The 27,951-nt window shown below is 42.7% G+C and overlaps 1 protein-coding gene across 3 annotated transcripts in view; it reads right to left on the reverse strand.

The window, feature by feature from the left end:
- LOC137327858 (von Willebrand factor C and EGF domain-containing protein-like) overlaps positions 1-27,951 on the reverse strand; it is a 351,658-nt gene that overhangs the window by 213,341 nt on the left and 110,366 nt on the right. For all 3 annotated transcript variants that reach the window (XM_067993723.1, XM_067993724.1, XM_067993725.1), the window contains exons 6-8: positions 13,312-13,464; positions 10,566-10,694; positions 8,646-8,762 (exon numbers count right to left, since the gene is read on the reverse strand). In XM_067993723.1, the coding sequence (XP_067849824.1) occupies positions 8,646-8,762; positions 10,566-10,694; positions 13,312-13,464 (399 nt within the window). The remainder of the gene's footprint in view (positions 1-8,645; positions 8,763-10,565; positions 10,695-13,311; positions 13,465-27,951) is intronic.

Below are 27,951 nucleotides of genomic sequence, written 5' to 3' on the forward strand. Positions count from 1 at the left end.
ATAAATCTATCTGCAGGCAGCATCAGTCCCACAGCTACTGTTTTAAAGAGACCTGATAGCACATGATAGCAATAAAGAACTCTCCACAACCTGGCCTAAACTAACAAATCAGACAGAATTACCCCAGCAGTCTAACATTTGACCAACTTAAGAGTTGGACAGGAATAAAACAATTAGTTTGATTGATCTAAAAGGATAACTAATGAAAGGACAGGGGAAGGGTACATGCTGAACAGCGTAATATATGTGTTCCATGCAGACTCCGTGGCCCTGAATTTCCATGGATGCTGTCCGGTGGGAGATCGGTGGGACCTCCAGAGAAACATCTACTTATGCTGTTTCTCCAGGAATTCTGCCGATCTTCCACTGAAGTTACAGCAACAGATGGGAAGAACCTCTGCTAAAGTTCAGGGCCCATTGTACGGTCTGCTCATGGTGACATCCTCAATTCTAAATTAATGGACAGTCATGGAAAACTGCCTGCCTATTCCCGACACAGACACATGCTTCTCCATGCAGTTCTTTTTTTCTATTTGTCACCACCTTCCCTGAAAATGCTAACAGCTCCCTAGGTGTTAGCAGTCCTCCAGTACCTGACAAGTGGCCAGTCTACATGGATGAACCTGGACAGTGAATGCAGGCAGGCTATTTGACAGCAAAGGGCACCACAGTTGAGCCCAATCTTGTTCTCTCCTGGGGGAGAAGATTTCCGGTGACTATTGAGAGCAGAGAGTTTGCTGATTTTCTGACGGGTTGTCCAGATGGTGAGTGCAATTGTTTTGCAACAAGAGAATTTCCGTGGAACAATTTAGTTCCCGTCACTTGACCCAGAAACAGCCAATCCGCAAACAGCTGCAATAATGAGCATCTCACACGGGTCAAGCAGCTGAGCAGCAAATCGGAACGGTTAAAAAGGTGAACAAAATTACAACTGCAGCAAATTATCAAACTTTACAGTTTTACGTCCAGGTCACTAGGCTTGTTTTAGCCATGAGGCCATGAATTCCGTGACGCCCAGATCGGATTCTTTGTTTGAGGTTTGCACCATGAAAAGGCAGGGGACATGGCAGCAAGTGACTTACAATGTGAACGCCATGTGCATAACATTCCTGATTTGGAAAAAGGTTTTGCAGTAATTTGTGCAATGTTAAAAACAACACACAAGTAAATCTGGCCGTTGCAATAACATGTCAAGCAACCTGAGGGCCTAAAGCTGTGTAAATGCAATTATTAGACCTCATCATGAGAAACTCGTAAGAATTTTCCGAAATTTAGCAAGCATTGAGCATCAGTATCAAAAATTATGTTCTTTCAGAAAGTGTAAGTTGTGGCAGTCATGGAAATAGGTGTTGGTTTGTCAAGGAAATGAATGTCAAAACATGCACTAAATTCACACCTATGAAGCATGCCGATATCACTGTGGTACTGACTTGTGACCCTAATCCTGTCCTGATAATGGTGGAAGTGCTCACGGATGTAGAGTAATTCCTTAGATGGATCCTGCAGAGAAGCCTACAGTATAACATGAATGTTTTCATGCTTCTAGGAGTAGAATGTAACAAAACTTTGCAATTAAATACAATTCCCAATACCCGGTCTCACAAATCTTCTTTGCCTTCTCCATCTCACTGTTAACCTCAGCTGCTGGACCTTTTCAGTCATAGGAGACTGATCCTGCTCATCCCCTGGGGTGGGGAGCCCTCTTTGAAAAGCTATATTATTAGCATGGAGTACACACAGTCACTTTGCCCATCATTCTGGGGTGTATTTGAAGGTATTCCTCCAGACTATTGGTTCAGGACCCATAATGTCTGCTCTACTAATGTTCCGTTACCACCCTGTGCTTCTTATATCTGATTCGTGCTACAGTCGAGGAGTTGAGTAGATGTGTCAACAACCAGTATTTTAATGTTTTAATGTTTACCATATCACCCAGCAGCCTTTGATGGTGGTGGGGGAGGGGGGATGGGGGCTTATCTGAGCCTTCTGATGCATTGCTCCTTTGTCAGGTTAAGGGATCCCATGACAATTAACATGATGTGGGGGGGTGGGGGGGGAGATATTTCCATATACACCTAGCACATGTCCTTTGCACTCGGCCCTCACGCACATCCCTCTCTCCCTCTGGCATCAGCTCTTCTGGCAGTCACAATCCAATGACCTCCATGCTGTGGGCCCTTCATATTCTCCGCAGTATCTTCATGTGCCATTGATTAATTGTCATCTTCAGCAATGGCTATCGCCTAGAGTAAGCAACTCCCCTCTCTAACCATTTACTTCCACAGCAAACCCCATTAGCAATGCCAATATTAACTTTAACCCTTTCTTTTTGGAAAATTTTGCAAGTGCTTCTGATTTATTTTTAGAACACTGGAGCGAAACTTTGATGAGTACAATAAATGAATGCTCTATTCATTCATGCCTTGCTGAGGAACTTGCAGCGGTTCAAGAAGGCGGCTCACCACCACCTTCTCAAGGGCAATTAGGGATGGGCAATAAATGCCGGCCTCGCCAGCAACGCCCACATCCCATGAACGAATAAAAAAAAACTTCCCATGGAATTTCCAAATAGTCTCCCGTCATTAATTAGTGCTGCCAGGAAATCTCTTTCCCCTTCTTCATAGTGTTACACACACCCTTTCCAGCAAGAGTAACTGGACGGTGATCAGGAATGGGAACCCTAGCTGGACCCTCACTAGCCCAGAAGCCTATTGTAACGCACCAACTGCTGATCAATTTACTCAGCACAGGGCTCCCACTGCTGATGGCCATCCAGTGACTCCTGCTCCAAACTGCGTGCATGTGGGTACAGGTGAGGACTCAGCCTTGGTGTCTTCCAAGATTGAAGAGAATTCCATGAAGAATGGCTGCTTAGCAGCATAGGAACATCGGGAACACGAGTAGGCCAGTCAGCCCCTCGAGCCTGCTCCGACATTAAATTAGATGATGGCTGATCTGCACCTCAATTCCACTTGAGGTGCCGGAGAATGACCAGCACCTACGAAACTGTACTTGTGCGGCACTTGATCTGGGAGTGTTTGATGGGGCAGAGTTGAAGGAGTTTTACTCTGCATCTAACCCATGCTGTAGCTGACCATTGAGTTCTTGTCACTAATAGAAGTGCAAAAGTAGGAAACCGTTACAATTCTCAGGCTAACATCCCTCTCATTGATGGGAAAAATAAGTTGACCAAATAAAGGGTAAAAGATTCTGTTTGTGACTGAGTCGCAAGACAGCTGTAACAGCAACTTAACGTTTACGTTTACAAAGTTTATTGTCCATCTGAATTCAAGCTTGGATTCCAGATACATTGAGCCTGGGGTACAGACAAAATAAAGCGTGTGGAACACAACCTGATTATGAGCTCATGTGGCTGCACGGGAGAATAAGAAAAAGATAAAAGGAACTTGCATTTATATAGCATCTTTCATGACCTCAGGACATACCAAAGCGCTTTGCAGAAAATGAAGTACCTTTGAAGTGTAGTCACTATTGTAATGTAGGAAATGCGGCAGCCAATTTGCGTACTGACTTCAGTCTGTCTGAGCAGTGATACAGCGGGCAATCTTATACCACAGCGCGAGCTGACAGCAACCTCCCTCTGAGTACCATCGGCACAGGATTCCTTGCAGGAAGGTCTGGTTATAGATAATGGGGAAAACAATCAAGGAAAGATAACTCCTCCAGCTTGGCTTTTATTTCAACATTTAGAAAACATCTGGCTTGGTGAGCTTTACTGCACGATTCTCGGAGCTATGGGGAGGCAGAGCACACATTCCCAGCGCTCGGCAGGTCAAAAACATGGACAATGCCAGCTTTTGTAGGGATGGGAGCCCCTCGTGTCAATGATGATATCACCTCTGTGCCGTGAAACTGGATCTTCATGACACGAGAGCAGGATTACTGGCACTGCCCAAAGTTGTTGTGTGCTAACTGAACCTTATTGTATGTAATGCATCTGGAACTTCCCTAAATGGCAGGAGGTAAAGTGAGAAAAAGAACAGTGAGTTTTTTTTCGAAACACACCATTAACTTTTAGTTTAGCCAGATTATTATTAAAAAGGAAATGATCCCTTTTGAAGCGATTCCGCAGCTGTAAATTCCTGCACGGACACGTGTAGGAAACCTGCATTCTCTTTAGGACACTGGTCCTTTTTGAACAATAGAGATGGCCAATGAAAGTTTAAAATCAGTTATTTGGTCATTGGCGTTGCAATTTCTTCCCTGTTTCCCCTCCCCCCCCCAACCCTCCCTGAAAAATATGCAAACTATTTTTAAAATCATTTCTTCTATATTGTATCTCCATCCTGCAGACTTCACCACCATTTTCCACATCCTCGGTTTGGATTGGGGAATGATCTGATCTGGGACACACTTTGAGGCAGATATGACCAGCGGAGGATAAGTGAACTTTCAGGGTAATGGAGGCTTGGGCCCGGATTTTCCTGTGATTTTGAGTTAGCAGTGGGGTGAGACTTGCCAATGTGATCCCGCCGCAAACCCGCTCCCTCTTTTCCTGGTTTGGCTCTCATTATATATGTGGGACAGGTTTAGAGCGGTTAAACCATTGTTCGTTGGCTTTCTGCCACTGGTAGGTGGGGAAATCAGATTGTGCTGCAGCACGTATGAGTCCGAGAGCAGGAGCCATAAGTGGATGACTGACTGGAGGGGGAGCCAGCTCGATGGTGGGGGAGACCTAGCAGGTAGGGCCTGAGGTTCACTGATATATCCATGTATGTTCTACTCGCAGAAGTGAGGGCTAGAAGGGATGGAATCCTGGGGACGGAGAATGGGAATCCCCACAAAAGGGTGCTACAAACGTTATGGGGAGAGGTGGCAGAGACTGTCACATCAACCTCCAGTACCCACAAACTGCCCCACAGTGCAGAAAAAGGTTTAACGACCTCACAAAGTTGGTCAAGGTAAGTGAAGGCACTATTCCCCATGCACATCCCGTATTCTCTTTTGGGCACTGGTCCCTTTTAAACCGTTGGGTTAGCCTGAGCAGGAAGCTGTCCCTCTCCTGCCTCTCCTAACTCCACACAATCTCAGCAGCACGATTCTCAGGACTCTTAGGGGTATGAATTTCCATGGGGGGTTTTCCAGCTCGCCTGCGGTAACTTCGGCAGGAGAGCCATGGAAACCCCAGAAAAATGGAGAAGTCCTGCGATCATTCACCCCCTTAGTCACTATCTGCTGGATCTACAGAATTATTAATGATGTTGGATGCCAGTTCCTGGCACATTATAATTATCTACTGCTCAGCAAGCACCATGCAGGAGACTGTCAACATTCATCTAGAATAGGCCTCCTTTATACTTAATAATCCAATATATGTGACCTTGTACAACTCAAACAGTCAAAACCATCATTCATTTCTGCAGGGCAGATTTACATCCAATCACAACCTCATCGTGGTACGTTAATGCAGCATTTTAAGTCACTATTGCACAGCAAGCCCATACATTGGTGGTGGCTGACAGGTTTTGTTTCAACTCCATTCACAATACCCATGAGGAAGTGTACAACAACTCTTCAAATTTGCCTGCAGCTAACAGTATAAGAACAATAACTTGCATTTATATAGAGCCTTTAACATAGTAAAACATCACAGGAGTGATCTTAGAAATTTGATACTGAGCCACATAAGGAAATATTAGGACAGGTGACCAAAAGATTGGTCAAAGAGATAGGTTTTAAGGAGCATCTTAAACGATGAGAGAGAGCTGGAGGGGCAGACATGTTTAGGGAGCTAATTCCAAAGCTTCGAGTCCAGACAGCTGAAGCCATTGCTGGAGCGATGAAAATCGGGGATGCACAGCAGGCCAGAATTGGAGGAGCGCAGAGATCTCGGAGGGTTGTAGGGCTGGAAGAGGTTACAGAGATAGGGAGGGGCGAGGCCGCGGAGGGATTTGAAAGCAAGGATGAGAATTCTAAAATCGAGGCATTGCCAGACCAACATAGGTCAGAGAGCACGGGGGTGATGGGTGAACGGGACTTGATGCAAGTTAAGATACGGGCAGCAGAGTTTTGGATGAGCTCAAGTTTACAGGTGGTGCAAGGTGGGAGGCCGGTCAGGAGAGCATTGGAATAATCAAGTCCAGAGGTACCAGAGGCATGGACGTGTGTTTCAGCAGCAGGTGAACTGAGGCGGGGCGGTGACGGTAACAGAAATTAAATAAATTCAGTCACCTTGGAGCAAGCAAATGTGCAGGATAAGAGTGGAGATAAATGTTTGATGTCTGCCCAGTCAATGGTCTTCGTTTATTTTTGGGTTTCTTTACACTATTTACTTATGACATTTTATTGGCTTCTGTGTCTCAGACCACACTTTTAGATGATCCCTAGCTCCCTATGACCCAGTGGCAGTTTTATTGATCACAGTATCATAGTATCATAGTAGGATACATCACAGAAGGAGGCCATTCAGCCCATCGTGCCTGTGCCGACCTTTTGGTAGAACTATCCTATTCATCCCACTTCCCTGCTCTTTCCCCATAGCCCTGTAAATGTTTTCCTTTCAAATATTTATCCAATTCCCTTTTAAAAGTCATAATTGAATCTGCTTCCACAACCTTTTCAGGCAATGCATTTCATATTATAACAACTCGCTGTGTAAAAAAATGTTTCCTCATGTCGTCTCTGATCATTTGTCAATCACCTTAAATCTGTGTCCTCTGGTTACCGACCCTTCTGCCACTGGAAACAGTTTCTCCTTATTTACTCTGTCAAAACCCTTCATGATCTTGAACACCTCTATCAAATCTCCTCTTAACCTTCTCTGCTCTAAGGAGAACAACTCCAGCTTCTCCAGTCTCTCCATATAACTGAAGTCCCTCATCCCTGGTACCATTCTAGTAAATCTCCTCTGCACCCTCTCTAAGGCCTTGACATCCTTCCTAAAGTGTGGTCCCCAGAATTGAACACAATACTCCAGCTGAGGCCTAACCAGTGTTTTATAAAGGTTTAGTATAACTTCCTTGCTTTTGTACTCTATGCCTCTATTAATAAAGCCAAGGATCACATATGCTTTTTTAACATCCTTCTCAACTTGTCCCACCATCTTCAAAGATTTGTTTATGTGCACCCCCAGGTCTCTCTGTTCTTGCACTCCCTTCAAAATTGTACCATTTAATTTATATTGCCTCTCCTGATTCTTCCTGCCAAAATGTATCATTTCACACTTCTCTGTGTTAAATTTCATCTGCCATGTATCTGCCCATTTCACCAGTCTGTCTATGTCCTCCTGAAGTCTATTACTATCTTCCACATTGTTTACCACATTTCCAAGTTTCTTGTCATCTGCAAACCTTGAAATTATACCCTGTATACCCTAGTCCAGGTCATTAATATATATCAAAAAAAGCAGTGGTCCTAATAACGACCCCTGGGGAATACCACTGTATACTTCCCTCCCAGTCTGAAAAACAACCGTTCACTACTTTCTGCTATCTGTCCCTTAACCAATTTTGTATCTAAACTACCACTGTCCCTTTAATCCCATGGCTTTAATTTTGTTTACAAATCTATTACGTGGTACTTTATCAAACGCCTTTTGCAAGTCCATATACACAACACCAATCGTACTACCCTCATCAACTCTTTCCATTACTTCATCAAAGAACTCAATCAAAAGTTAGTCAAACACGATTTTCCTTTAACAAATCCGTGCTGACTTTCATTTTTTTACCCATACTTTTCCAAGTGCCAATTAATTATGCTAATCCAAGAGAGAATGGTGTAGCCTTTGTAAATGTGAAAAAGTGGCTTTATTTGCTTTGTACAATTACACATCATAACTGCAATTTATCAGTGCAAATACTCCTACAAATACAATAAGCAGCTGGGAACACTGTTTCTGTCAGTGATTATAGTATTCAGATACTGCCTGACTCCCACGGGCAGTGTACAGTTACATGGGTCTCAAAACCTCAGCCGATTTCAGGACAAAATGAAGAACTGCAAAAAACTCTCTGGGAAAATGGTGAAAATGCTCAGCGGATCACCTAGGATCTTTACCTGAAACCTGAGTCTCTCTCTTTACGATGTTGACCTGCATGTCCTTCCGGCATTTCTCTAGGAGATGGACTCCATTTGACAAAAGGAAACGATTGCAGCTGAGACAGTGCTGTATAAAATCGGTCCAAAGGCTTTCACACATGTGCATTTGTGATTGCACATAGGTCCAAATGCAAGTGTGTATGGATGTGCGCACATCTGTGTGCACAGATGTTGTGGGCACACCTGTGCGTGTGTACAATGCTTGTGTGTGCACGTGCATTTGTATATGTGTGTAGGCAATACGTGCCAGGCTGTGTGCATGTATATGTGTATGTGTGGGACGGGTGATGACAGCTCTGTGCAAGGACATCATGATACTTTTGGGATGCGTTTGAGCGAGACAGGATCACGTCTACCATACCCTTATCTTTCATCAGTGCATTTGATATGAGAACTACAGCATTATAAAAGCAGTAGAGGTAGAATAATGTCTGCCCCCTCCCTGCTTCCCTTCCCTCCCCCCCCCCCCCACCCACCTATGGAACAAGACTTCTTTATTCTGAAGGACGAAGCCCTGAGTTGATCGGAACAATTCAGAAAATTAGAAAAAGGAATGTTTTTCAGAATAAAATTTTTTCCCTCACCCACACAGCTGTGCTTGTCAGGGGAGAGCTGCATTCCTGCTCCGCAGTCACACACGAATCCGCCTTCCTTATTCACACACTGTCCTTTGCAAGAGGCCGTTGAACACTCATTGATATCTGGAAGACACAAAACGTCGACAGTCTGGGGAATGATGGCTGGGTCAGCAAAGTGATATGGGGGGTATGGTTTTCAACTACCACCTGCCCTGTTTACGCTGGAAAGAGGGGCGACCAGAAGATGAAAATTGGAACAAAAATTTGGGGGAGAAAGTTTGACGCCCGCTTGTTGTGATTTTCCGGCGAGCCTGCAAATGGGCGTCCAGCTCTCCCGTCCAAAACAGGTGGGAGTCCAATCGCCAATGCAGATCGGGGTCCTGTGCCACAAGAAGGACCTCATTTGCAAATTTTCAGTTCCAGTGGGTGGAGGGTGCATCAGGCCAGTCTGGATGAAAGTTGAAAATTGCTCAACCTTCAGGGACACTGCTACTGCACTCTCGAAAAAGGTCCAGCTTCAAGGTCATGAGGGAAAAGGTCCATTTACAGGAAAAAAGGAGAAAATAAAATGGTATTTAAAAAACCAAACTGTCAGAGATCCCAGCAAGTGAAGTAACTTTCAGGGATCTGTTATTCTTTTGTGGGGATCTCAGTGATGTTTCATCCCCCCTATTTTCTTCCTTTCTCAGATTCTTGCTGGGTACAGGTCAATGGGCACTGTCCACCCTGTTGTACCTTGATCCAAGTGGCTGTACCAAATGTGGAGCCCAGAAAATGATCTCAGAAGACGATTCTCACGTGGGAGGTATCACAGTCGAGCCGATCCGCATATCTCCAATGTCCACACACATTATTGAAAGTGTGGCTGAGTTCTTTAATCAGCTCAACATGCCCTATTCCAACGTAAAACACACGAGCAGATGGTACCGTAACAGCCAAGTCTCAGCAATCACACTGGTTCTACAACTACTATTGGCTTTTACTGCTCAGTGACTGCAGTAATTGTTGGCATCAGTTAACCTGTCAGATTTGGTAATCTGGAGTGACAATGCAATCAGTAGAATTACAGAAAGTCTGCCAACAGATTCATGCCAACCATCCACCTGAGAGGCTGACTCCAATATCTCAGTGGGTAAATGGTGGTACTGAAGGCCCCAGGTTCCATCCTTGGGCCTGTTCTGAGTTGGCTGATCTCTTTAGGAGCAGCAAAAAGGGTGCCACAGAATCCAGGGGAAACCACGGGTTACTGTCAATGCCATCTGATCCCTGGGACGTACAAGCCCTCCACTAACTTACCGGGATGCAGATGGCCCTCTGGTACTTTGTCCGAATGGCTATTCTTCACATATAAGCCTGGTCACTGAGCGTCGGTCACAGGATATTGATGAAAAGCACGGACACTCCCCTCTCAGGCACTGGGGCATTGAGGCCAATTGCAGTGGTCCCATCACTGCTCCCACTGAAACATACAATCATACAGCACAGAAGGAGGCCATTTGGCCCATCGTGCCTATGCCGGCTCTTTGAACGGGCTATCCAATTAGTCCCACACCCCTGCTCTTTCTCCATAGCCCTGAAAATTTTTCCTTTTAAAGATATGTGCAATTCCCTTTTGAAAGTTACTACTGAATCTGCTTTCACTACCCTTTCAGGCAGCGCATTCCAGATCCTAACAACTCGCTGCGTAAAAAAAAATTTCCTCATCTCCCCTCTGGTTCTTTTGCCAATTATCTTAAATCTGTGTCCTCTGGTTACCAACCCTCCTGCCAGTGGAAACAATTTCTCCTTATTTACTCTTTCGTAACTCTTCACTTAGATCAGCTAACTCAGAAGCCTGGCAATTTCCTGGTCTATATGGCTCAATACCACATTAACTAAGTGAGGCATCGGAAAATGTACAAGCCCTTTCCTTGATCAGCCTTCTACCTTTGCAGCTGACTCCGTTACTGGTCTCAGTCATGGTGAAGCCGATGGGACACACACGCGAGATCTCCTCGCAGCCACCGTGGTTACAGCTCATGTCGCAGCCATACTCCCCGCACCGACCAGCAAGTCCTAAGAGAGAAAGAAAGAAATTGCATTTATATAGCACCTTTCATGACCTCAGGATGTCCCAAAGCGCTGTGCAGCCAGTGAGTACTTTTAAAGTGTAGTCACTGACGAATTGTAGGAAATGTGGCAGCCAATTTGCACACAGCAAGCTCCCATAAACAGGATTGAGATAAATGACCAGAGGGCAAATGTAATGGCAGTTCATTAAAAAAAAAGCACAAAGTTCTAGTAATGTTGGTTGAGAGACAAATACAAGCCACAGAAACAGAACGGAGGGAGGGAGGCGGTCAGTGTGAAGCAAATATCCTCAAAATCAGGCAACATTGATACGCAGGAGCGGTGTTAATTCCCAAGTCAACGAAACAAAAAGCCTTTCCTCCCCCAGTCTCAGCACACATCGAACAGGCATGTGTGAAACTCAGCAGTCTCAAGAAGGCCCCTGACCCACGATGGACTGATCAGTAAAGGACCTGAGGAAACGGGTAATAAAATTGTCAGGTGTTTTTAGGAAAACGGAAACAGTGATTGCAGAGGGCAAATGTAATTTTTTTTTTATTCGTTCATGGGATGTGGGCGAAGCTGGCAAGGCTGGCATTTATTGCCCATCCCTAATTGCCCTTGAGAAGGTGGTGGTGAGCCGCCTTCTTGAACCGCTGCAGTCCGTGTGGTGAAGGTTCTCCCACAGTGCTGTTAGGAAGGGAGTTCCAGGATTTTGACCCAGCGACGATGAAGGAACGGCGATATATTTCCAAGTCAGCATGGTGTGTGACTTGGAGGGGAACGTGCAGGCGGTGTTGTTCCCATGTGCCTGGTGCCCTTGTCCTTCTAGGTGGTAGAGGTCGCGGGTTTGGGAGGTGCTGTCGAAGAAGCCTTGGCGAGTTGCTGCAGTGCATCCTGTAGATGGTGCACACTGCAGTTTAGTAAAAAAAAAGAGCACAAAGATCACCCTGGGAAGTACAAGCTATGAGTCTTTTCTCTAAAATAGTTGAACATTACATGGCATGCTGAAGGAGGCAATAATGAGGCGCCTACAGAAATATGGACTAATAAGAGGGAGTCAGCATTGTTTTAAGGGAGAGAGATCACACCTGACAAATCTAGTGGACTACTTTAAGGAGGTAATGGACCATTTGGACGAAGGGAACTCATTGGACTGATTTTTTAGATTTTAGCAAAATCACACAAGAGATTGATCAAGGTTAGAAGGCATGGAATGAGGAAGGGGAGAGGGAGGTGTACTGAAGCGGATCTGAAATTGGCTCAGTCAGAAGAAGCATAAGGCATCAGGAGCTGAATCAGAATGGAAGAAGGTGATTAGCAGAGTGCCACCAAGGATCAGTGTGAGAACTGTTACTGTTTACATTGGACAGATAACTTGGAAGTGAGGACAAAAAAACAAAGCTGTCTGTTGATGTTAACAAACTGAGGGAAGCAGCAAATAACAGAGAACAAGTGGACCAGATACAGAGGGAAGATAAAAGCAGAAAGAGCTGGGAATACTCAGCAGCTCTGGCAGCATCTGCGGAAAAACAGGAGTCAGTTGGGGTTTCGGGCCTTAAACCCTTCCTTGATCAGAGGAAGGGTTTATTTCAGGCTTGAAATGTCAACTGACTTTCCACAGATGTGGCCTGTCCAGCTGAGTATTTCCAGCATTTTCTGTTTTTATTTTCAGATTTCCAGCACGTGCAATACTTTGTTTTTTTGCAAATATAGAAGAATTTGGATCGACTGGGGGATTGGGCCGATGTCATTTAACGAAGACAGATACGACGTTATGAGAATGGGGAATCGCATGGAATAAGCAGTGGGAATTTAAAATAAACGGTAGCCGACTACAGGACACAATACAGAAGGGACATCTTGGATATTCATTAAAGCCAGTGTGCAGCAATAAAGCAAGCAAACAAGTTTTGGAGTGTACAGAGAGAGGGACAAAACATAAATCACAAGACGTAAAAGTGAGCTTGTATAGCACCAGTTTGGCTAAGTGCCACCCAGCACTGTACCACACATGGCAGTGCCATTGCCCCCTGAACCATCAGGGATTTGGTCAGTACTTTCTGTTTTCCACCACCTTATTTAGGGACTTGGTTACAGGTGGAGAATTACTGGGAGGGGAGGGGTACTACCATGTGTCCAAGCATCTGAGGAGACTTGTGGGATGGCATATCTGTGGTACTTTCCTGAGAGACAGTATCATAATTGCAACACTCACCAGCCAGACCACAAGTGCCTTGGCTCCAGTTAGCTACTGATGAACAGAAAAGCTGTCTTAATGAGGCCAATCTGGATTCCAGCCCCACTCACTTAGAGGTCTGAATACACAGCCCTCACCACTCTGACAACCAAAGCATCTATTGCAGCAGTTACAACTTCCATGCCAGAAGTTATGTCTGTGGTTAGGTTATGGAGGGGCCCTCCTAAACCCCTCTGCCTCTCCAACACTTTCTACTCCTTTAAGACCCTCCTTAGAAACCCACCTCTTTGACTAAGCTTTTGGTAACCCCTCCAAATCTCTCTTTCTTTGGCACAGCATCCATTTTCTGTTTACGCCTCTGTGAAGCACTTTGGGACATTAAAGGTGCTATCTAAATGTTGGTGTTAACAAGCTGTTACTCACCAGTGAGGCCTAAATATTTTGAAGTAATGCAGGTGCGCCCATTGGCTAAGAGCTGGTACCCATGGTAACAGAGGCATCTGTAGCTGCCAATGTTGTTTTTGCAGATCTGCTGGCAAAGGCTTTGACCTCCATATCGGGAACATTCATCCACATCTACAAGCAAACACAAGAAAGGAGGGCAGATTAGATTGCAAATTCATAGCTTGTGCTCAGATCCAAACACCACAGACTTTGGTGCACCTTCTGAATGCAACCGATTTCAATATATTTTACTCCAACAAGATGTGGAGACCGCATGAAAAATTTGTGCATACATGTGTCACTGAAGTCTGTGCCTTAAAATTAAAATTGTTTCATGCTTTATGACAAAGTTTCTTCATCAGGAATTTATTAAAAATGCATTTAGACAAATTGTGATTTCTGATTTAGAATTGTGATGTGTACACTTGCAGTACAAATGTTACATTGACTTTTATTACTGTATTATCCCTGGGGAGCCGAGCTTGGCAGGAAAGCAAATCAGAAATTTGTACATTCGCTGTGAATTATTTTCTCACTATTTAAATTTATTGTTCAAAAACCATTGGCAAATTACACCGTAACTTCTGGTGTGCACTATTGCCAGGTTATGCTGCCCAACAGGAGCATGAGGTTGGGAAATTACCTCCTATGTATCTCTTTTAAGCTCACTTTTGTAACATACTGATTTTTCCATTGTGAAGTGAGATTCTGGAGTTCATGCTGTTAAGTGGAATTTGTCAATGCTTTACTTTGTTTTCTGTTTTCAGGTTGTGCTCTAATTCTTTGTGCACTTGGTTTAAATTGGGTCATTATATAATGATAAATATTGAAAATGGCATCATTTGCACTATTTCAGTTCATTGCACACAAGATTTTGAGTGTGAAATTTGGGTTTTGCACTTAGCGATAGAGAGGGAAATATATCTTTCATTTAAAGCATAACTCATTTACACATACAGGTGGAAGGGGTGGACGTGATGGCTGATGCCCCTCATGAAAGAGGGCTCTCAATCTGCAATCTTAAGGGGTCGGGGCTGTCTTGCATAGGGAGCTGTACCCCACTTTCTTACAGTGTCAAGTTGTTTCCTGAATGCTAATTTATTGACATTTGAACGTTCAAATTTGCAGATATAAAGATTGGGTTATATTTCCCTTGTTTCTTTTCTAAAAACGTTGTTAACATTAAAAGTTATCGTTTGCCAAATTTGTTTTCTATGATTGATGCATTTTTCTATTACCATTTGATTTGTTCTTTGGTCTGCACATTTGTTAACAGACTTTGAAATACACGGGGGCGTTGAAAGTTTAATTTCAGATTTACAGTTTTACTTCAAGTGTGAAAGTTGTTGAATGCCTTATTAGTGTCTGGTATATTTATTTTTAGTACAAAAGGGCATGGTGGTTGGTGTTGACTGGTGTGGAAATGCTATGCTGAAATATTCAGTAAGCTTTCCTTATGTTCAGTGACGGTGGTGCATTTGGGTTTGTACGAGATGATTTTTCAAACCGAGGTTGTAAATTGTCCAACAAAAGCTTTAACGCATTTTACATTCAATAAAGTGGTATTTATTCTGTTCATTTTCTATTCTTGTCATATTAATAACAGCTTCTATTTGTGCACTGCTTTAAGGAGTGAGGACATCACATTCTTAAGGAACATCGATATTAACCATTTAAAACTGGTCTTGATTCCTCATGGGAGATCCACTGGTACATCATAATAATATGTGCTATCCGGTTCATTTAGTGGTATGTAAAATATTGCATGGTAGTCAGCTGCATATTTTCATTATTTTTTAACATTTAAAGCATTAAATTATTCAGGCCAGATTTTGCTATAAAAATAATGGTGAACCCATCAGCACTCATAGAATCATAGAATCATAGAAAGGTTACAACACGGAAGGAGGTCATTCGGCCCATCGAGTCTGCGTCAGCTCTATACAAGAGCAATCCAGCTAGTCCCACTCTCCCGCCCCTATCCCCGTAGCCCTGTAATTTTTTTACTTTCAACTACTTATCCAATTCCCTTTTGAAGGCCATGATTGAATCTGCCTCCACCACCCCCTTGGGCAGTGCATTCCAGATCCTAACCACTCGCTGTGTAAAAAAGTTTTCCTCATGTCACCTTTGGTTCTTTTGCCAATCACCTTAAATCTATGCCCTCTGGTCCTTGACCCTTCCGCCAATGGGAACAGTTTCTCTCTATCTACTCTGTCTAGGCCCTTCATGATCTTGAAAACCTCGATCAAATCTCCTCGCAATCTTCTCTGTTCCAAGGAGAGCAACCCCAGCTTCTCCAGTCTATCCATGTAACTAAAGTCCCTCATCCCTGGAATCAATCGAGTAAATCTCTTCTGCACCCTCTCTAAGGCCTTCACATCTTCCTTAAAGTGCGGTGCCCAGAACTGGACACAATACTCCAGTTGTGGCCGACCCAGTGTTTTATAAAGGTTCATCATGACTTCCATACTTTTGTATTCTATGCCTCTATTTATAAAGCCCAGGATCCCGTTTGCTTTTTTTAACCGCTTTCTCAACCTGCCCTGCCACCTTCAACGATTTGTGCACATAAACCCCCAGATCCCTCTGTTCCTCTACCCCTTTTAGAATGGTGCCCTCTAGTTTATATTGCCTCTCCTCGTTCTTCCTACCAAAATGTACCACTTCACATTTTGCTGCGTTGAATATGAATTGCACGTGAATAACACTCACTGTTATTCATGTGCAAATTGGACAGCAACTTCCAGCGACCGCACACGCACAGTTAAATGTGGAAATCCACTGCTGTACCAAATTCCCTGTTCCTCCAAAAGCTGCGCGAAAACGGCATCTCACTGGCTGGCTCTTCATTCAAATGTATTGAACGACATGACGTTCCTGTACTGACGTCGCAGATACGGACAAAACTCGTCAACGAAGGTTAAGTTGAGTCATTTCAAGTCTAAGTAGCATTTTAACAGCATGGTATCTCTTAATTACTGCCAAACAACCTCTCTGGCACTGAAAATTAACTTTTACAAGTGTGGAGTCTCATTCCTTCAGCTTTTAAAAATCTAAATAAAAATTGTTTTTCTTATTTTTTCGTTCTGTTTCTGAATCCGATATTTTGTTCCCTCTCTTTATTTTGCTTAGTATAGGCCAGGAGGAAAAGGTCATGTGGCTCATTAAAGCCAATCAGAGGTAAAGGCTGAGTTTTGACTCTGTGGGTATCGAGAAACCTCGACTTCCACCATCACGGATTGGAAAACTTCATGTCGGGCGATTTTACAATATGCATTGGCAGCACACAAGGTTCCTCGTTGCTGAAGCATAATTGGAAAATTTAGGTTTGGATATTTTTCCAAAGTTCAGTATCGCCGACCACTCCTGTGGGCGAGCCCTCACTCTCTGTGAACCAGAGTGCGCCTTTACCTGGTCAATATATAAGTAATTTGTACCCAACCCAGAGATCGAATGGAAAACCCCCAGAACTGTACTTTTGCTTCCTGGATTTCATAGAAATTACAACACACACAGAAGCCGCTCAGCCCAACCAGTCAGTATGTGGAAAACCATAAAGAAATGCCTGACTAAATTAACTCTCTAATACACCTAATCCATAAAGCTGACCATATTAATGTAGAAATACTGAACAGTTATAAGTTGACCATGTTAGCTGACCAGCTGAATATATATTGGGAAGCTTAATGTGTTCACGTTCCCAGCAAAGACACACAGAAGAGCTATTGTCTGCTTATGAGATAACTGTCTGACTTAACAAAAATGAATGACCATATAGCCTTGAGACTAGGAACAGTTTCTACTGATAAGGAGCAGTGTTGCTAAGGCAAGGTATTTTCCCAGACCCTGTTGAGGGGCCACGAGACAGACATGAGAGAATAGAGGGTGGGTTCCCTATTTTTGATTGACTAACCACTTGAACCAATGAGAGTGTACATGTACGCCCATATTCAATGATAGACAGACATTACTAATCAAACTGTATAAAAGTTAACCGTTTCCTCTGCTCAGCGAAGAGGTGGTTCTGACCATTGTCTTGGAACACAGCTTCCCTTGTATACAAGCTTCTTTTAATAAATTCTTACTTGTCTGAAAATAAGTGTTTGGAGTTAATGCATTGTGTATAATAGGTAATTAAGTTTTCGACAGTTTCTTGGAGGTCCCACCGAGATCGCTTGTGATCCCCGGTAAGTACGGACACAAGTTGTCTGTACGAACCCAGACACACTGCGATTGATGAGTGAATGCATTAACTGACGTGACTAATTCTTCTGTTTGCCTTTAGGAATTGGAAGGCGATCATAGGAAATGTGTTTCGTATAGACAAGGAAAGAAAAAGGGGACAGGAAAAAAAAGAGAGACGCGCGACAGATTACTCGATATTGTCAGCTGCGGTGTTGTAGTAACGGGCTGAGAGAGAGCAATAACGGAATAGATCTGTGATACCGGTGACTAGAGTGAAGTTGAGGTTGATGTAAGGACCAACAAACTGTCAGAGCTAGTGGAAAAGGCGCCAGGAAAACAGAAAAGGTAATCAGTTTACAGACTTGTTTAAAAAAAATTCTTAGTATAAAGTTGTAATTTGGACAAGCGCAGACTAGATGTTGCGTAATTCAGAAAAGTGTGAAATTACAAGTCTGTAGTGGCGACAAACACAGACAGGTGTGGATGTCGCGGATTTGGAAAAGCGTGAAATTCTGGTTTACCTGAATTAAGTGTTTAGGTAGAAACACTGGTAGTGTTCCCCCTGCTCAAGGGAAGGAGCACTTTAAAAAAAAAAGTCTTGTGTAAGTCAGCTGATTCAACTAAGTGCAGACGTTCCTCTCGCACCTAGCCTGGGCTGGTTATTGGGGCGTCTTGTCCAATCAGCTGAATTATCAAGTATAGAATTGTGATAGTTAAGCTAGGTCTTGATTGTTGTGTAATTACAGTGTGGAGGATTGTATAAACTATAAGCAAAATCCCTCCAAAGGGAACACCTGCTGCTTACATGTACAGAAACTTTGGGAAAGAAACAACTGACGAGTTGATAGTTTGGTCCAAATGGACCAGGACTAAGAAATATCCCTTTCCCGAAGACGGTACATTTAACATGGATAGAATTAAGTGACTAGAAAGATGTTTAAAAGACAGAGACCCGAAAAAGAAAGGTTCTTTTGTTTCAGTGTACTGTCTCTTTAAAAAGCCTGTCCTGATTGTGAGTGTTTTCTGTTGGTGTTGTGGGCCACGCCCCCTTCTTACTGCATCTTACGTGTTTTCTTCTTTTGTGTAATGTATCTGTTTTCTCTTGTGTTCAATTCCGATATTGCTGAAAGAAAATTGGAGTTATTGAGGTTAAGTGACCTATTAAATTCTGGTTCTTATAAAATGTGAGCATGTTAAATTCCAGACATAGGATCTTCAAAAAAAAATGGCATTTTGAATTTTATCTTGTGATTGGCTGTGGTTTAAAAAAAAGAGAAAAAATTAGGTTAAAAAAATTAACGGGACAGATAAAAATAAAAGCTATCTGGTATCACCGTGATAGGAAAAGTTGGAAAGCTGGAACAGCTCGGAGAGTTGATTATAATCATACCCACTAAAAGTATGTGAAAAAAAAAGAGTGAATTGGACAGCAAGTTGTGGAGCTTGCGGAGTGGTGTGAGGGTTGGGGGGAGCCTGGATAAGAGTTGGTCACAGCAGTCTGGAGGTGCTGGACTGGCTGTGGGCTGAAGTGAACGATGGGAGATGTTGTTTCCCGGTATGAATTTTTAAAAAAAATTATGTGAAAATTACGTTGACGTATGCTGAGAACACTGCATGAATCTGATATCTGGCTCCGTCGTTTTGTTAAAAAAAAGTTAACCCCTTCCAAGGACACCGACATCTGTTTTCAATTCACCAAGACAAAATGAGGTTTAATTGTAAAAGAAAAGATAAAGTGCAGATTTAAAGAATTACAAGTTACAGTTGCAGGATGATCTCTGGTTATAAATTAAACTGATCTTCGAAGCATTTTGTGCTATTTTGATTGATAAAACACTATGATTAAAATAAATCTCAAAAATAGTGTGCAAAATATATCGTGCAAAGCAATCCATAAATGTGAGAAAAAAAATCAGTCAAACCTGTGTGAAGAGAAAATTTGAAGGTGGGATGTGGAAACTTAATCTCAGAGAGAGAAGTATCAAATTACTGCTATCACGAGAGCCAGTTAATGTTAACCCCTTCCACCCCAAGAAGCCAGACTGTCATGCCAAGAGCAGTTCAAACAGATAGAAATGACCCAATCGGTTGAGAACTGTCTGAGGCTTGCCCAGAACACAGGTGAACATGAGGTAACAATTGGTATAGGTTATATATTATTCAAATTGACCCAATTACTCAGAAATGCCAAAGGCTACAATTGACTGAGATATAAGTTTCCACACAGACAATGCTGCAGTGGAAAAAAAAATTGATAAGAAAGGAATGTAAAACAAATCGTATGAAGAGAAAGCATAGGTTGGACAATTGGAAGTCCATTACTTGAGCTATGTACTGACACAGGGTACTAAACGCCTATCAGTTTTACCCCGCCACAGTATGATAAGGAAGTTCGACAAGTTCTGGGGCTATTCAATTTTATTTGAAACTATTCACGTATAGTAGCTCCAATACAAGATCTGACCAAAGAGGGGAGACCTTCCCTGACAAATTATATAACTCGCATTGAGACTGCTAAGAAAACTCAACAATTATATCAACACCTCCTAACTCAAGTGTTAAAACAAAGCGCGACATGGAATGGAGGTGGACATCGTAAAAGAGATAGACAAATATGGAGACGTAAAGATCTGTGATAAGTGATATAGCAACTGCCTTTAATACGGGTGCCTCAGTTGTTAACACCATTGATTTGGACATCTTGAAAACACGGAGATTAGGACTTGGAGTTGGAAATTCCAGTCTGCAGTCCTACGTACATCTGTATGTGGGAGAGACAGGGTTTATTTCAGACAGGTTGCGAGCTCCAGAGAGAGAGAGAGAGAGAGAGGGACTAGGCAATTTCTCTCTCCTGATTTGTTTTCTGGATTTGTTTCGGGTAAAAGGATTATTCCTTTGGACAAAATAAATAATAAATGATGATTTGACAAATTAATAACCCCTTGGGCTCTCAAGAAGAGCCTCAACGGATTTTCTGTGTTTCTTTTAAAACAGGTGACCCTGGTTTTTTGGGACCACGTGAGTGTTGATGGTGCAGGATTACCAAGAGTAGTTATAAAGTTACGGTGCAACCTTTGCTGGAGAAATTTGGTGCAGGAAACGATCCAGTGGTGTTAAAAAAAAATTTACGACTTTAGCTGCAGACATCAGCAGATACCAAATGTCACAGCGTGGTGATATCAACCTGATTCTCTTCTTTTGAAAACATTTTGATTTGTTTTGTTTTAACCCATTTATTGTCTTCCGAGACAGAGTGCTCGAGGGGGGAAGATATGGGAGTTACATCCATTACGAGCACTTCATCTCTACTATAAAAACCACAAAGCCTGGACATAATTTGTTTCTGAAATTGGAATTGATAAGAAAAATTTATATGAGTTGCTATTCAAGCACTCGAGAAAGAAAAAAAATTACATGTAATTTAAGGGGATAATCAAATTATATTTTAAAATAAAAGAAGTCCAGTCTAAATGGTTTCTATTGAATGCTGTTTATTAAAGAAGAATTCTTTTCGAGAGGGAAGAAAATTTTACATTGACAAGTCCTGTCAGTCCAACAATACTGCTCTCAAGTTGGGATAATTGTGAAATGATAGAAGGGACTCGGGCACAATGTAGTGGGATATTTTGGGAAATGAAAAGTGGTTCAAGAAGAAATTACGTCAAATAAACAAATTTTGGGATATTGGAGCTGACTGTAAATATTGTATCGGACAGTAACATTGATTTGGCAACATTAGATCAAAAGGTCAGAGATTTAGGGTCTCGCATTAAAGATATATTTAAAAATAAATGAAAATACAGATAAGGAATTGTCTGAGGATCAAATGCTGACCATACATTTGCAAAAGATAGCTACAGTGCTAGAAACACATGCCCAAACCATTAATAAATTAATAAAAGAAGAATATAACGTATCTTAGCAGGCGGCTGCTAATGACATCTGCAGTACATATGGTAACTAGATTGTGGAACAGACACGAGAGAACCTAGCCCAGATACAGGCAGGGGAAATACCCTTATGAATAATGAATCAACAAACTGAGGGTGAACCTGACCTGTGGGCATGATGGAGGTGGTACCTCCAAGCGGCTGTTAGCAAACAAGAACATCACCCCGTGCCAATTCAGGGCAATGGTGCGGGTGTACCCCACTCAAGTGGAGTGTAAACCTGACGGAGGAGGGCTCCAAGGGTTGGTACTAGTAATACTGGTGATGGCACCTGAAACCCAGGGATGAGAGGTGTAACAAGTACAGAATATTGGGGTAGTGAAGGACGGAATGCACATATCCCATCACAATATGTTACCATATGCTGAAAAAAAAAATTAAAGGGAATTTGGCTGGAACAAAATTAAAGGGCTGTGTTACTAGACATGCTGTCACTGTGTGTCCACATAGTGTTGGACACAGCCCAAAAGCACAGTGTGGGTTTAACAATACCGGTACCAATCTGGATATTAACTGTACCACGGAGGCCCTAGAGGCGGATCTAAAACCCACTCAAGTGGCATATGCCGGAGAGGGCGAATACTGTGTTACAACTAATTTGAAAACGTTTAAATATGCCAATCTAACTTGTGATATTTTAAGTCCAGAATTCTACTCTATTCTTGAAGTCCCGGTTCGGATTGGACCCGAGGAACTGGTAGAGATACACCGGCATAACCTCACCACCTTACAAGTTTCTGAGGATGTCAAAAAAAGGAAGGACTTAAAAGAATATCGGGACACATTTGGGTATCTGACACCCCTGTTGCCTAAATACTTGAAAGCATTGCGAATGGAGATACGCCTCTCCCAGAAGGTTTATTATAACCTACAACAGGACAATAAAAACATTAAGCATGACATTGACCAAATTAAAGTCACCACTTGGTGAGATGACCTCTGGAATTTGGGACTGAATATACAAATCCATCCTTGGATTAGATTAATTTCACATGTATTAGTCGTAGTGCAGTTTGTTGCAATATGATTCTTGATTTTCATTGCATGTAATAAATGTAAGCAGAGGATGAAGGGTTTGGCAAAGATAGTAAAACAGAGTCTGGGTGAGAATGTCCCCATTGTCTCTGTGATTTCAACTAAGAACACATCTTAATGGTACCGGGAGTAGCACCCGCTGGGGTAAGGTGCATGTAAAAGGGAAGACAATCATAGTTTGATAGGATTATCAGATGCTCTGCCTCTCTTCCACCCGGACTGGTGGCCAACACAAAGGGAACCTGGTTAAGAGGAGGTACAGCATCTAATGGGATATTGTAGGGATAAAATTTGGATTAAGGGATATAAAGGGGTGGGTCCCAATCTCGAGTTCAAAGGTAGGGCCTAGTAGTTGATTAATCAACCCATAAATCCCCATACAAGGACCCCAGCGGTGGCGTACAAAAAAAAACTGACTGATTAATTAAACTGTTATGAGACTGTTGCAGCATGGCATGTCCTAAACTTTTAAATCATATGAGAATAATTGGCTCGGCATGCCTGATCGTGTGGGTGGAAACTGGCATAAAACCTGCTACAACCCCTGCTGCAAGCAGACTCAATCGTGTTTCAAGGGAACTGCATGTGAATACTTTTTTATACATGTCATATGTGTATGCAAAGCGTCAAGGTATCTCTAGTTGCTGGGTGTGCTCACATATCCCAATTCAAACCAAGGGAGGCATTCCACTCAGACCAGTCCCCCTAACTTCTCAAGAAATAGCGGAGTGGGTAATAAATCAAAATGAAATTAATGGGAACAGAATGCGAGATAGTGGCTGGATGAGTGCGAGAACAAGTAAGACAATGTTTGTGAGAAAGCAATGGAAGGAGTACACAATCACAACAAAATGTGAAACCAGATTTCGGGGGTGGTACCAACCTAATTACGATCAGACCCATAAACCTCCTTTTCTAATCCTTACAATTATACCAAGAACTAATGGAGCAATATGTTTGAATAAGAATTCAGTAGAGGGTGATGTAGTGGGATGGAGTAATTGCACTCAGTTTATAAATATGACAGTAACCAGCATCAGTAGTACCATCAGATGGAAGCCTTGCACAGGTGGCCAAATTTACATAGATAGAATAAACATAAAGAATTCCCCTGCAATTACTGCATATACTTGGGATACGTGATCCCATATATCCGACACTCATCATCCCTGCCTCAATATCCTGCTGGGCAACGAGTAAAGAGGGTAATTACTGAGGCTGACCGATTCTGAGCCATTACTTTCCCTAGGTGGGGAGTGAGCATGGCCACCAGAGAAATTATTAAATTAGCCAATATCTGGGAAATAGGTGCTAATGATATGGCAGAAGCCTTAAAGGAAATAAACGCAGAAATGACAGCCATTCATACGGTCACCTTACAAAACCGTATGGCCCTTGATTACCGATTGGCAGAGAAAGGAGGAACATGCGCACTAATTGGATCTGAATGTTGTACCTACATACCTGATAGTTCAGAGAATATTACTGATTTAGCCGATCACATCCAAAGGGAAGTTGAGAAATTCAAGCAGCCCCCTTCATTCACTCTTTGGGGCTGGGCAACAGGATGGTTGGGTTCTATTGGGACTTCACTAGTTCAGGGACTAGTCATATTTGTTGTTATAATTCTTATAGCCTATTGCTTTGTCAAATGCTGCTGTGTTATGATGTCCAATCTGGGTACACATATAGTGCCCACAAATTTGATGGTGCAAGTAGGGGTGACACAGGATGAGGTGACACAGGAGGAGTTTGAACGTCTGGGTGGAATAATGCTCTATTAGAGTATTGTCCTTTATATATATATATATAGGACAAAAGGGGGGAATGTGGAAAACCATAAAGAAATGCCTGACTAAATTAACTCTCTAATACACCTAATCCATAAAGCTGACCATATTAATGTAGAAATACTGAACAGTTATAAGTTGACCATGTTAGCTGACCAGCTGAATATATATTGGGAAGCTTAATGTGTTCACGTTCCCAGCAAAGACACACAGAAGAGCTATTGTCTGCTTATGAGATAACTGTCTGACTTAACAAAAATGAATGACCATATAGCCTTGAGACTAGGAACAGTTTCTACTGATAAGGAGCAGTGTTGCTAAGGCAAGGTATTTTCCCAGACCCTGTTGAGGGGCCACGAGACAGACATGAGAGAATAGAGGGTGGGTTCCCTATTTTTGATTGACTAACCACTTGAACCAATGAGAGTGTACATGTACGCCCATATTCAATGATAGACAGACATTACTAATCAAACTGTATAAAAGTTAACCGTTTCCTCTGCTCAGCGAAGAGGTGGTTCTGACCATTGTCTTAGAACACAGCTTCCCTTGCATACAAGCTTCTTTTAATAAATTCTTACTTGTCTGAAAATAAGTGTTTGGAGTTAATGCATTGTGTATAATAGGTAATTAAGTTTTCGACAAGTATTAGTGTTTATTCGTCCACATGAGCAGCAATCCTAATCCCATGTGTCCATCCTGTTCCCATTTCTCTTTATCCTTTTCCTAGTTTCTCTCCTATCTCCCCTCATGCCATTTCCAAGCTCATACTGTCCATGAGACCCACCTCCTGCTCCCTTAACCCCATTCCTAGTAATCGGTTGATCACTCAACTTCCCTTCCTGGCCCCCATCCTAGCTGACATTGTAAATGGTTCCCTTTTCTCATGTACTGTTCCCCCTCCCTTTCAAAACCATCATCCCTATCCTCAACAAACCCACCCTTGATCACCCTGTTTTTGCAAACTACCATCCCATCTCCAACCTCCCTTTCATCTCCAAAGTCCATAAACATGTTGTTGTTTCTTAAATCCATGCCCATCTTTCCCGCAACTCCATGCTTGAAATTCTCCAATCAGGTTTCCGCCCTTGCCACAGTACTGAAACGGCCCTAATCAAAGTCACAAATTACATCCTCTGTGACTGTGGTTCATTTTCCTTCCTCATTCTTCTTCACCTCTCTGCAGCCTTTGTCCAGCCCAGTGGGACTGCCCTGACTTGGTTCCACTCTTCTATTCAACCGTAGCCAGAGCATCTCCAGCAATGGTTTCTCTTCCTGCCCCCAGGCAATTGCCTCTGGAGTTCCCCAAGTTCTATCCTCAACCCTCTCCTCTTCCACATATACGTTGCCCCATGGCGATAAAATCCGCAGACAGACAGTCAGGTTACATAAGAACATAAGAACATAAGAAATAGGAGCAGGAGTAGGCCAATCGGCCCCTCGAGCCTGCTCCGCCATTCAATAAGATCATGGCTGATCTGATCCTAACCTCAAATCTAAATTCATGTCCAATTTCCTGCCCGCTCCCCGTAACCCCTAATTCCCTTTACTTCTAGGAAACTGTCTATTTCTGTTTTAAATTTATTTAATGATGTAGCTTCCACAGCTTCCTGGGGCAGCAAATTCCACAGACATACTATCCTCTGACTGAAGAAGTTTCTCCTCATCTCAGTTTTGAAAGAGCAGCCCCTTATTCTAAGATTATGTCCCCTAGTTCAAGTTTCACCCATCCTTGGGAACATCCTTACCGCATCCACCCGATCAGGCCCCTTCACAATCTTATATGTTTCAATAAGATCGCCTCTCATTCTTCTGAACTCCAATGAGTAGAGTCCCAATCTACTCAACCTCTCCTCATATGTCCACCCCCTCATCCACGGGATTAACCGAGTGAACCTTCTTTGTACTGCCTCGAGAGCAAGTATGTCTTTTCTTAAGTATGGGCACCAAAACTGTATGCAGTATTCCAGGTGCGGTCTCACCAATACCTTATATAACTGCAGCAATACCTCCCTGTTTTTATATTCTATCCCCCTAGCAATAAAAGCCAACATTCCGTTGGCCTTCTTGATCACCTGCTGCACCTGCAAACTAACTTTTTGATTTTCTTGCACTAGGACCCCCAGATCCCTTTGTACTGCAGTACTTTCCAGTTTCTCGCCATTAAGATAATAACTTGCTCTCCGATTTTTCCTGCCAAAGTGCATAACCTCACATTTTCCAATATTGCATTGCATCTGCCAAATCTCCGCCCACTCACCCAGCCTGTCTATATCCCCCTGTAGGTTTTTTATGTCCTCCTCACTATCTACTTTCCCTCCCATCTTTGTATCATCTGCAAACTTTGATATGTTACACTCAGTCCCCTCCTCCAAATCATTAATATAGATTGTAAAGAGTTGGGGACCCAGCACCGACCCCTGCGGAACACCACTGGCTACTGGTTGCCAGTCCGAGAATGAACCATTTATCCCAACTCTCTGCTTCCAATCCTCCACCCATGCCAGAATATTACCCCCAATCCAGTGATTCTTTATCTTGAGCAATAATCTTTTATGTGGCACCTTGTCGAATGCCTTCTGGAAGTCCAAATACATTACGTCCACTGGTTCCCCTTTATCCACCCTGTACGTTATATCCTCAAAGAACTCAAGCAAATTTGTCAGACATGACTTCCCCTTTGTAAAGCCATGCTGACTTTGTCCTATTAAATTATGTTTGTCCAAATGTTCTGCTACTGTCTCCTTAATAATAGACTCCAAAATTTTACCCACCACAGATGTTAAGCTAACTGGTCTATAATTTCCAGCCTTCTGCCTACTACCCTTTTTAAATAAGGGTATTACATTGGCAGTTTTCCAATCTGCCGGGACCTTTGCCGAGTCCAGAGAATTTTGGAAAATTATTACCAAAGCATCCACAATCCCTACTGCCACTTCCCTCAAGACCCTAGGATGGAAGCCATCAGGTCCAGGGGATTTATCCGCCTTGAGTCCCATTAATTTACTGAGTACCAATTCCTTAGTGATTTTAATCGTATTTAGCTCCTCCCCCCTAGAGCCCCCTGTTTGTCCAGTGTTGGGATATTCTTAGTGTCCTCTACCGTAAAGACTGAAACAAAATATTTGTTCAGCATTTTTGCCATCTCCATGTTTCCCACCATTAATTTCCCGGTCTCATCCTCTAAAGGACCTACGTTTACCTTAGCCACCCTTTTTCTCTTTATATAACTGTAGAAACTCTTGCTATCTGTTTTTATATTTTTTGCTAATTTATTTTCATAATCAGCAAAAAATATAAAAACAGATAGCAAGAGTTTCTACAGTTATATAAAGAGAAAAAGGGTGGCTAAGGTTCTATATGTATCCGGCTGTACCTCTCCATCGCCTCTCTTGACCTCTCTATTGGTTCTGTGTTGTCAGACTGCTTGTATGACATTTGGTCTTGGGTAAGCCACAATTTTCTCCAGTTAAACATCGGGAAGATCATCCCTGCCAAAAACTCCATATCCTTGCCAACGATTCAAACCCCCTCTCTGGCCGCTATCTAAGGTGAACAAAACTGTTTGCAATCACAGTGCCCTATTCGACCCTGAGTTGAGCTTTTGACCCCGTCTCCTCTCCATCACAAAGACCTCTGTATCATTGCCCACCTTT

Source organism: Heptranchias perlo, chromosome 12 (genome assembly GCF_035084215.1).
Source record: "Heptranchias perlo isolate sHepPer1 chromosome 12, sHepPer1.hap1, whole genome shotgun sequence".
NCBI classification, from domain to species: domain Eukaryota; kingdom Metazoa; phylum Chordata; class Chondrichthyes; order Hexanchiformes; family Hexanchidae; genus Heptranchias; species Heptranchias perlo.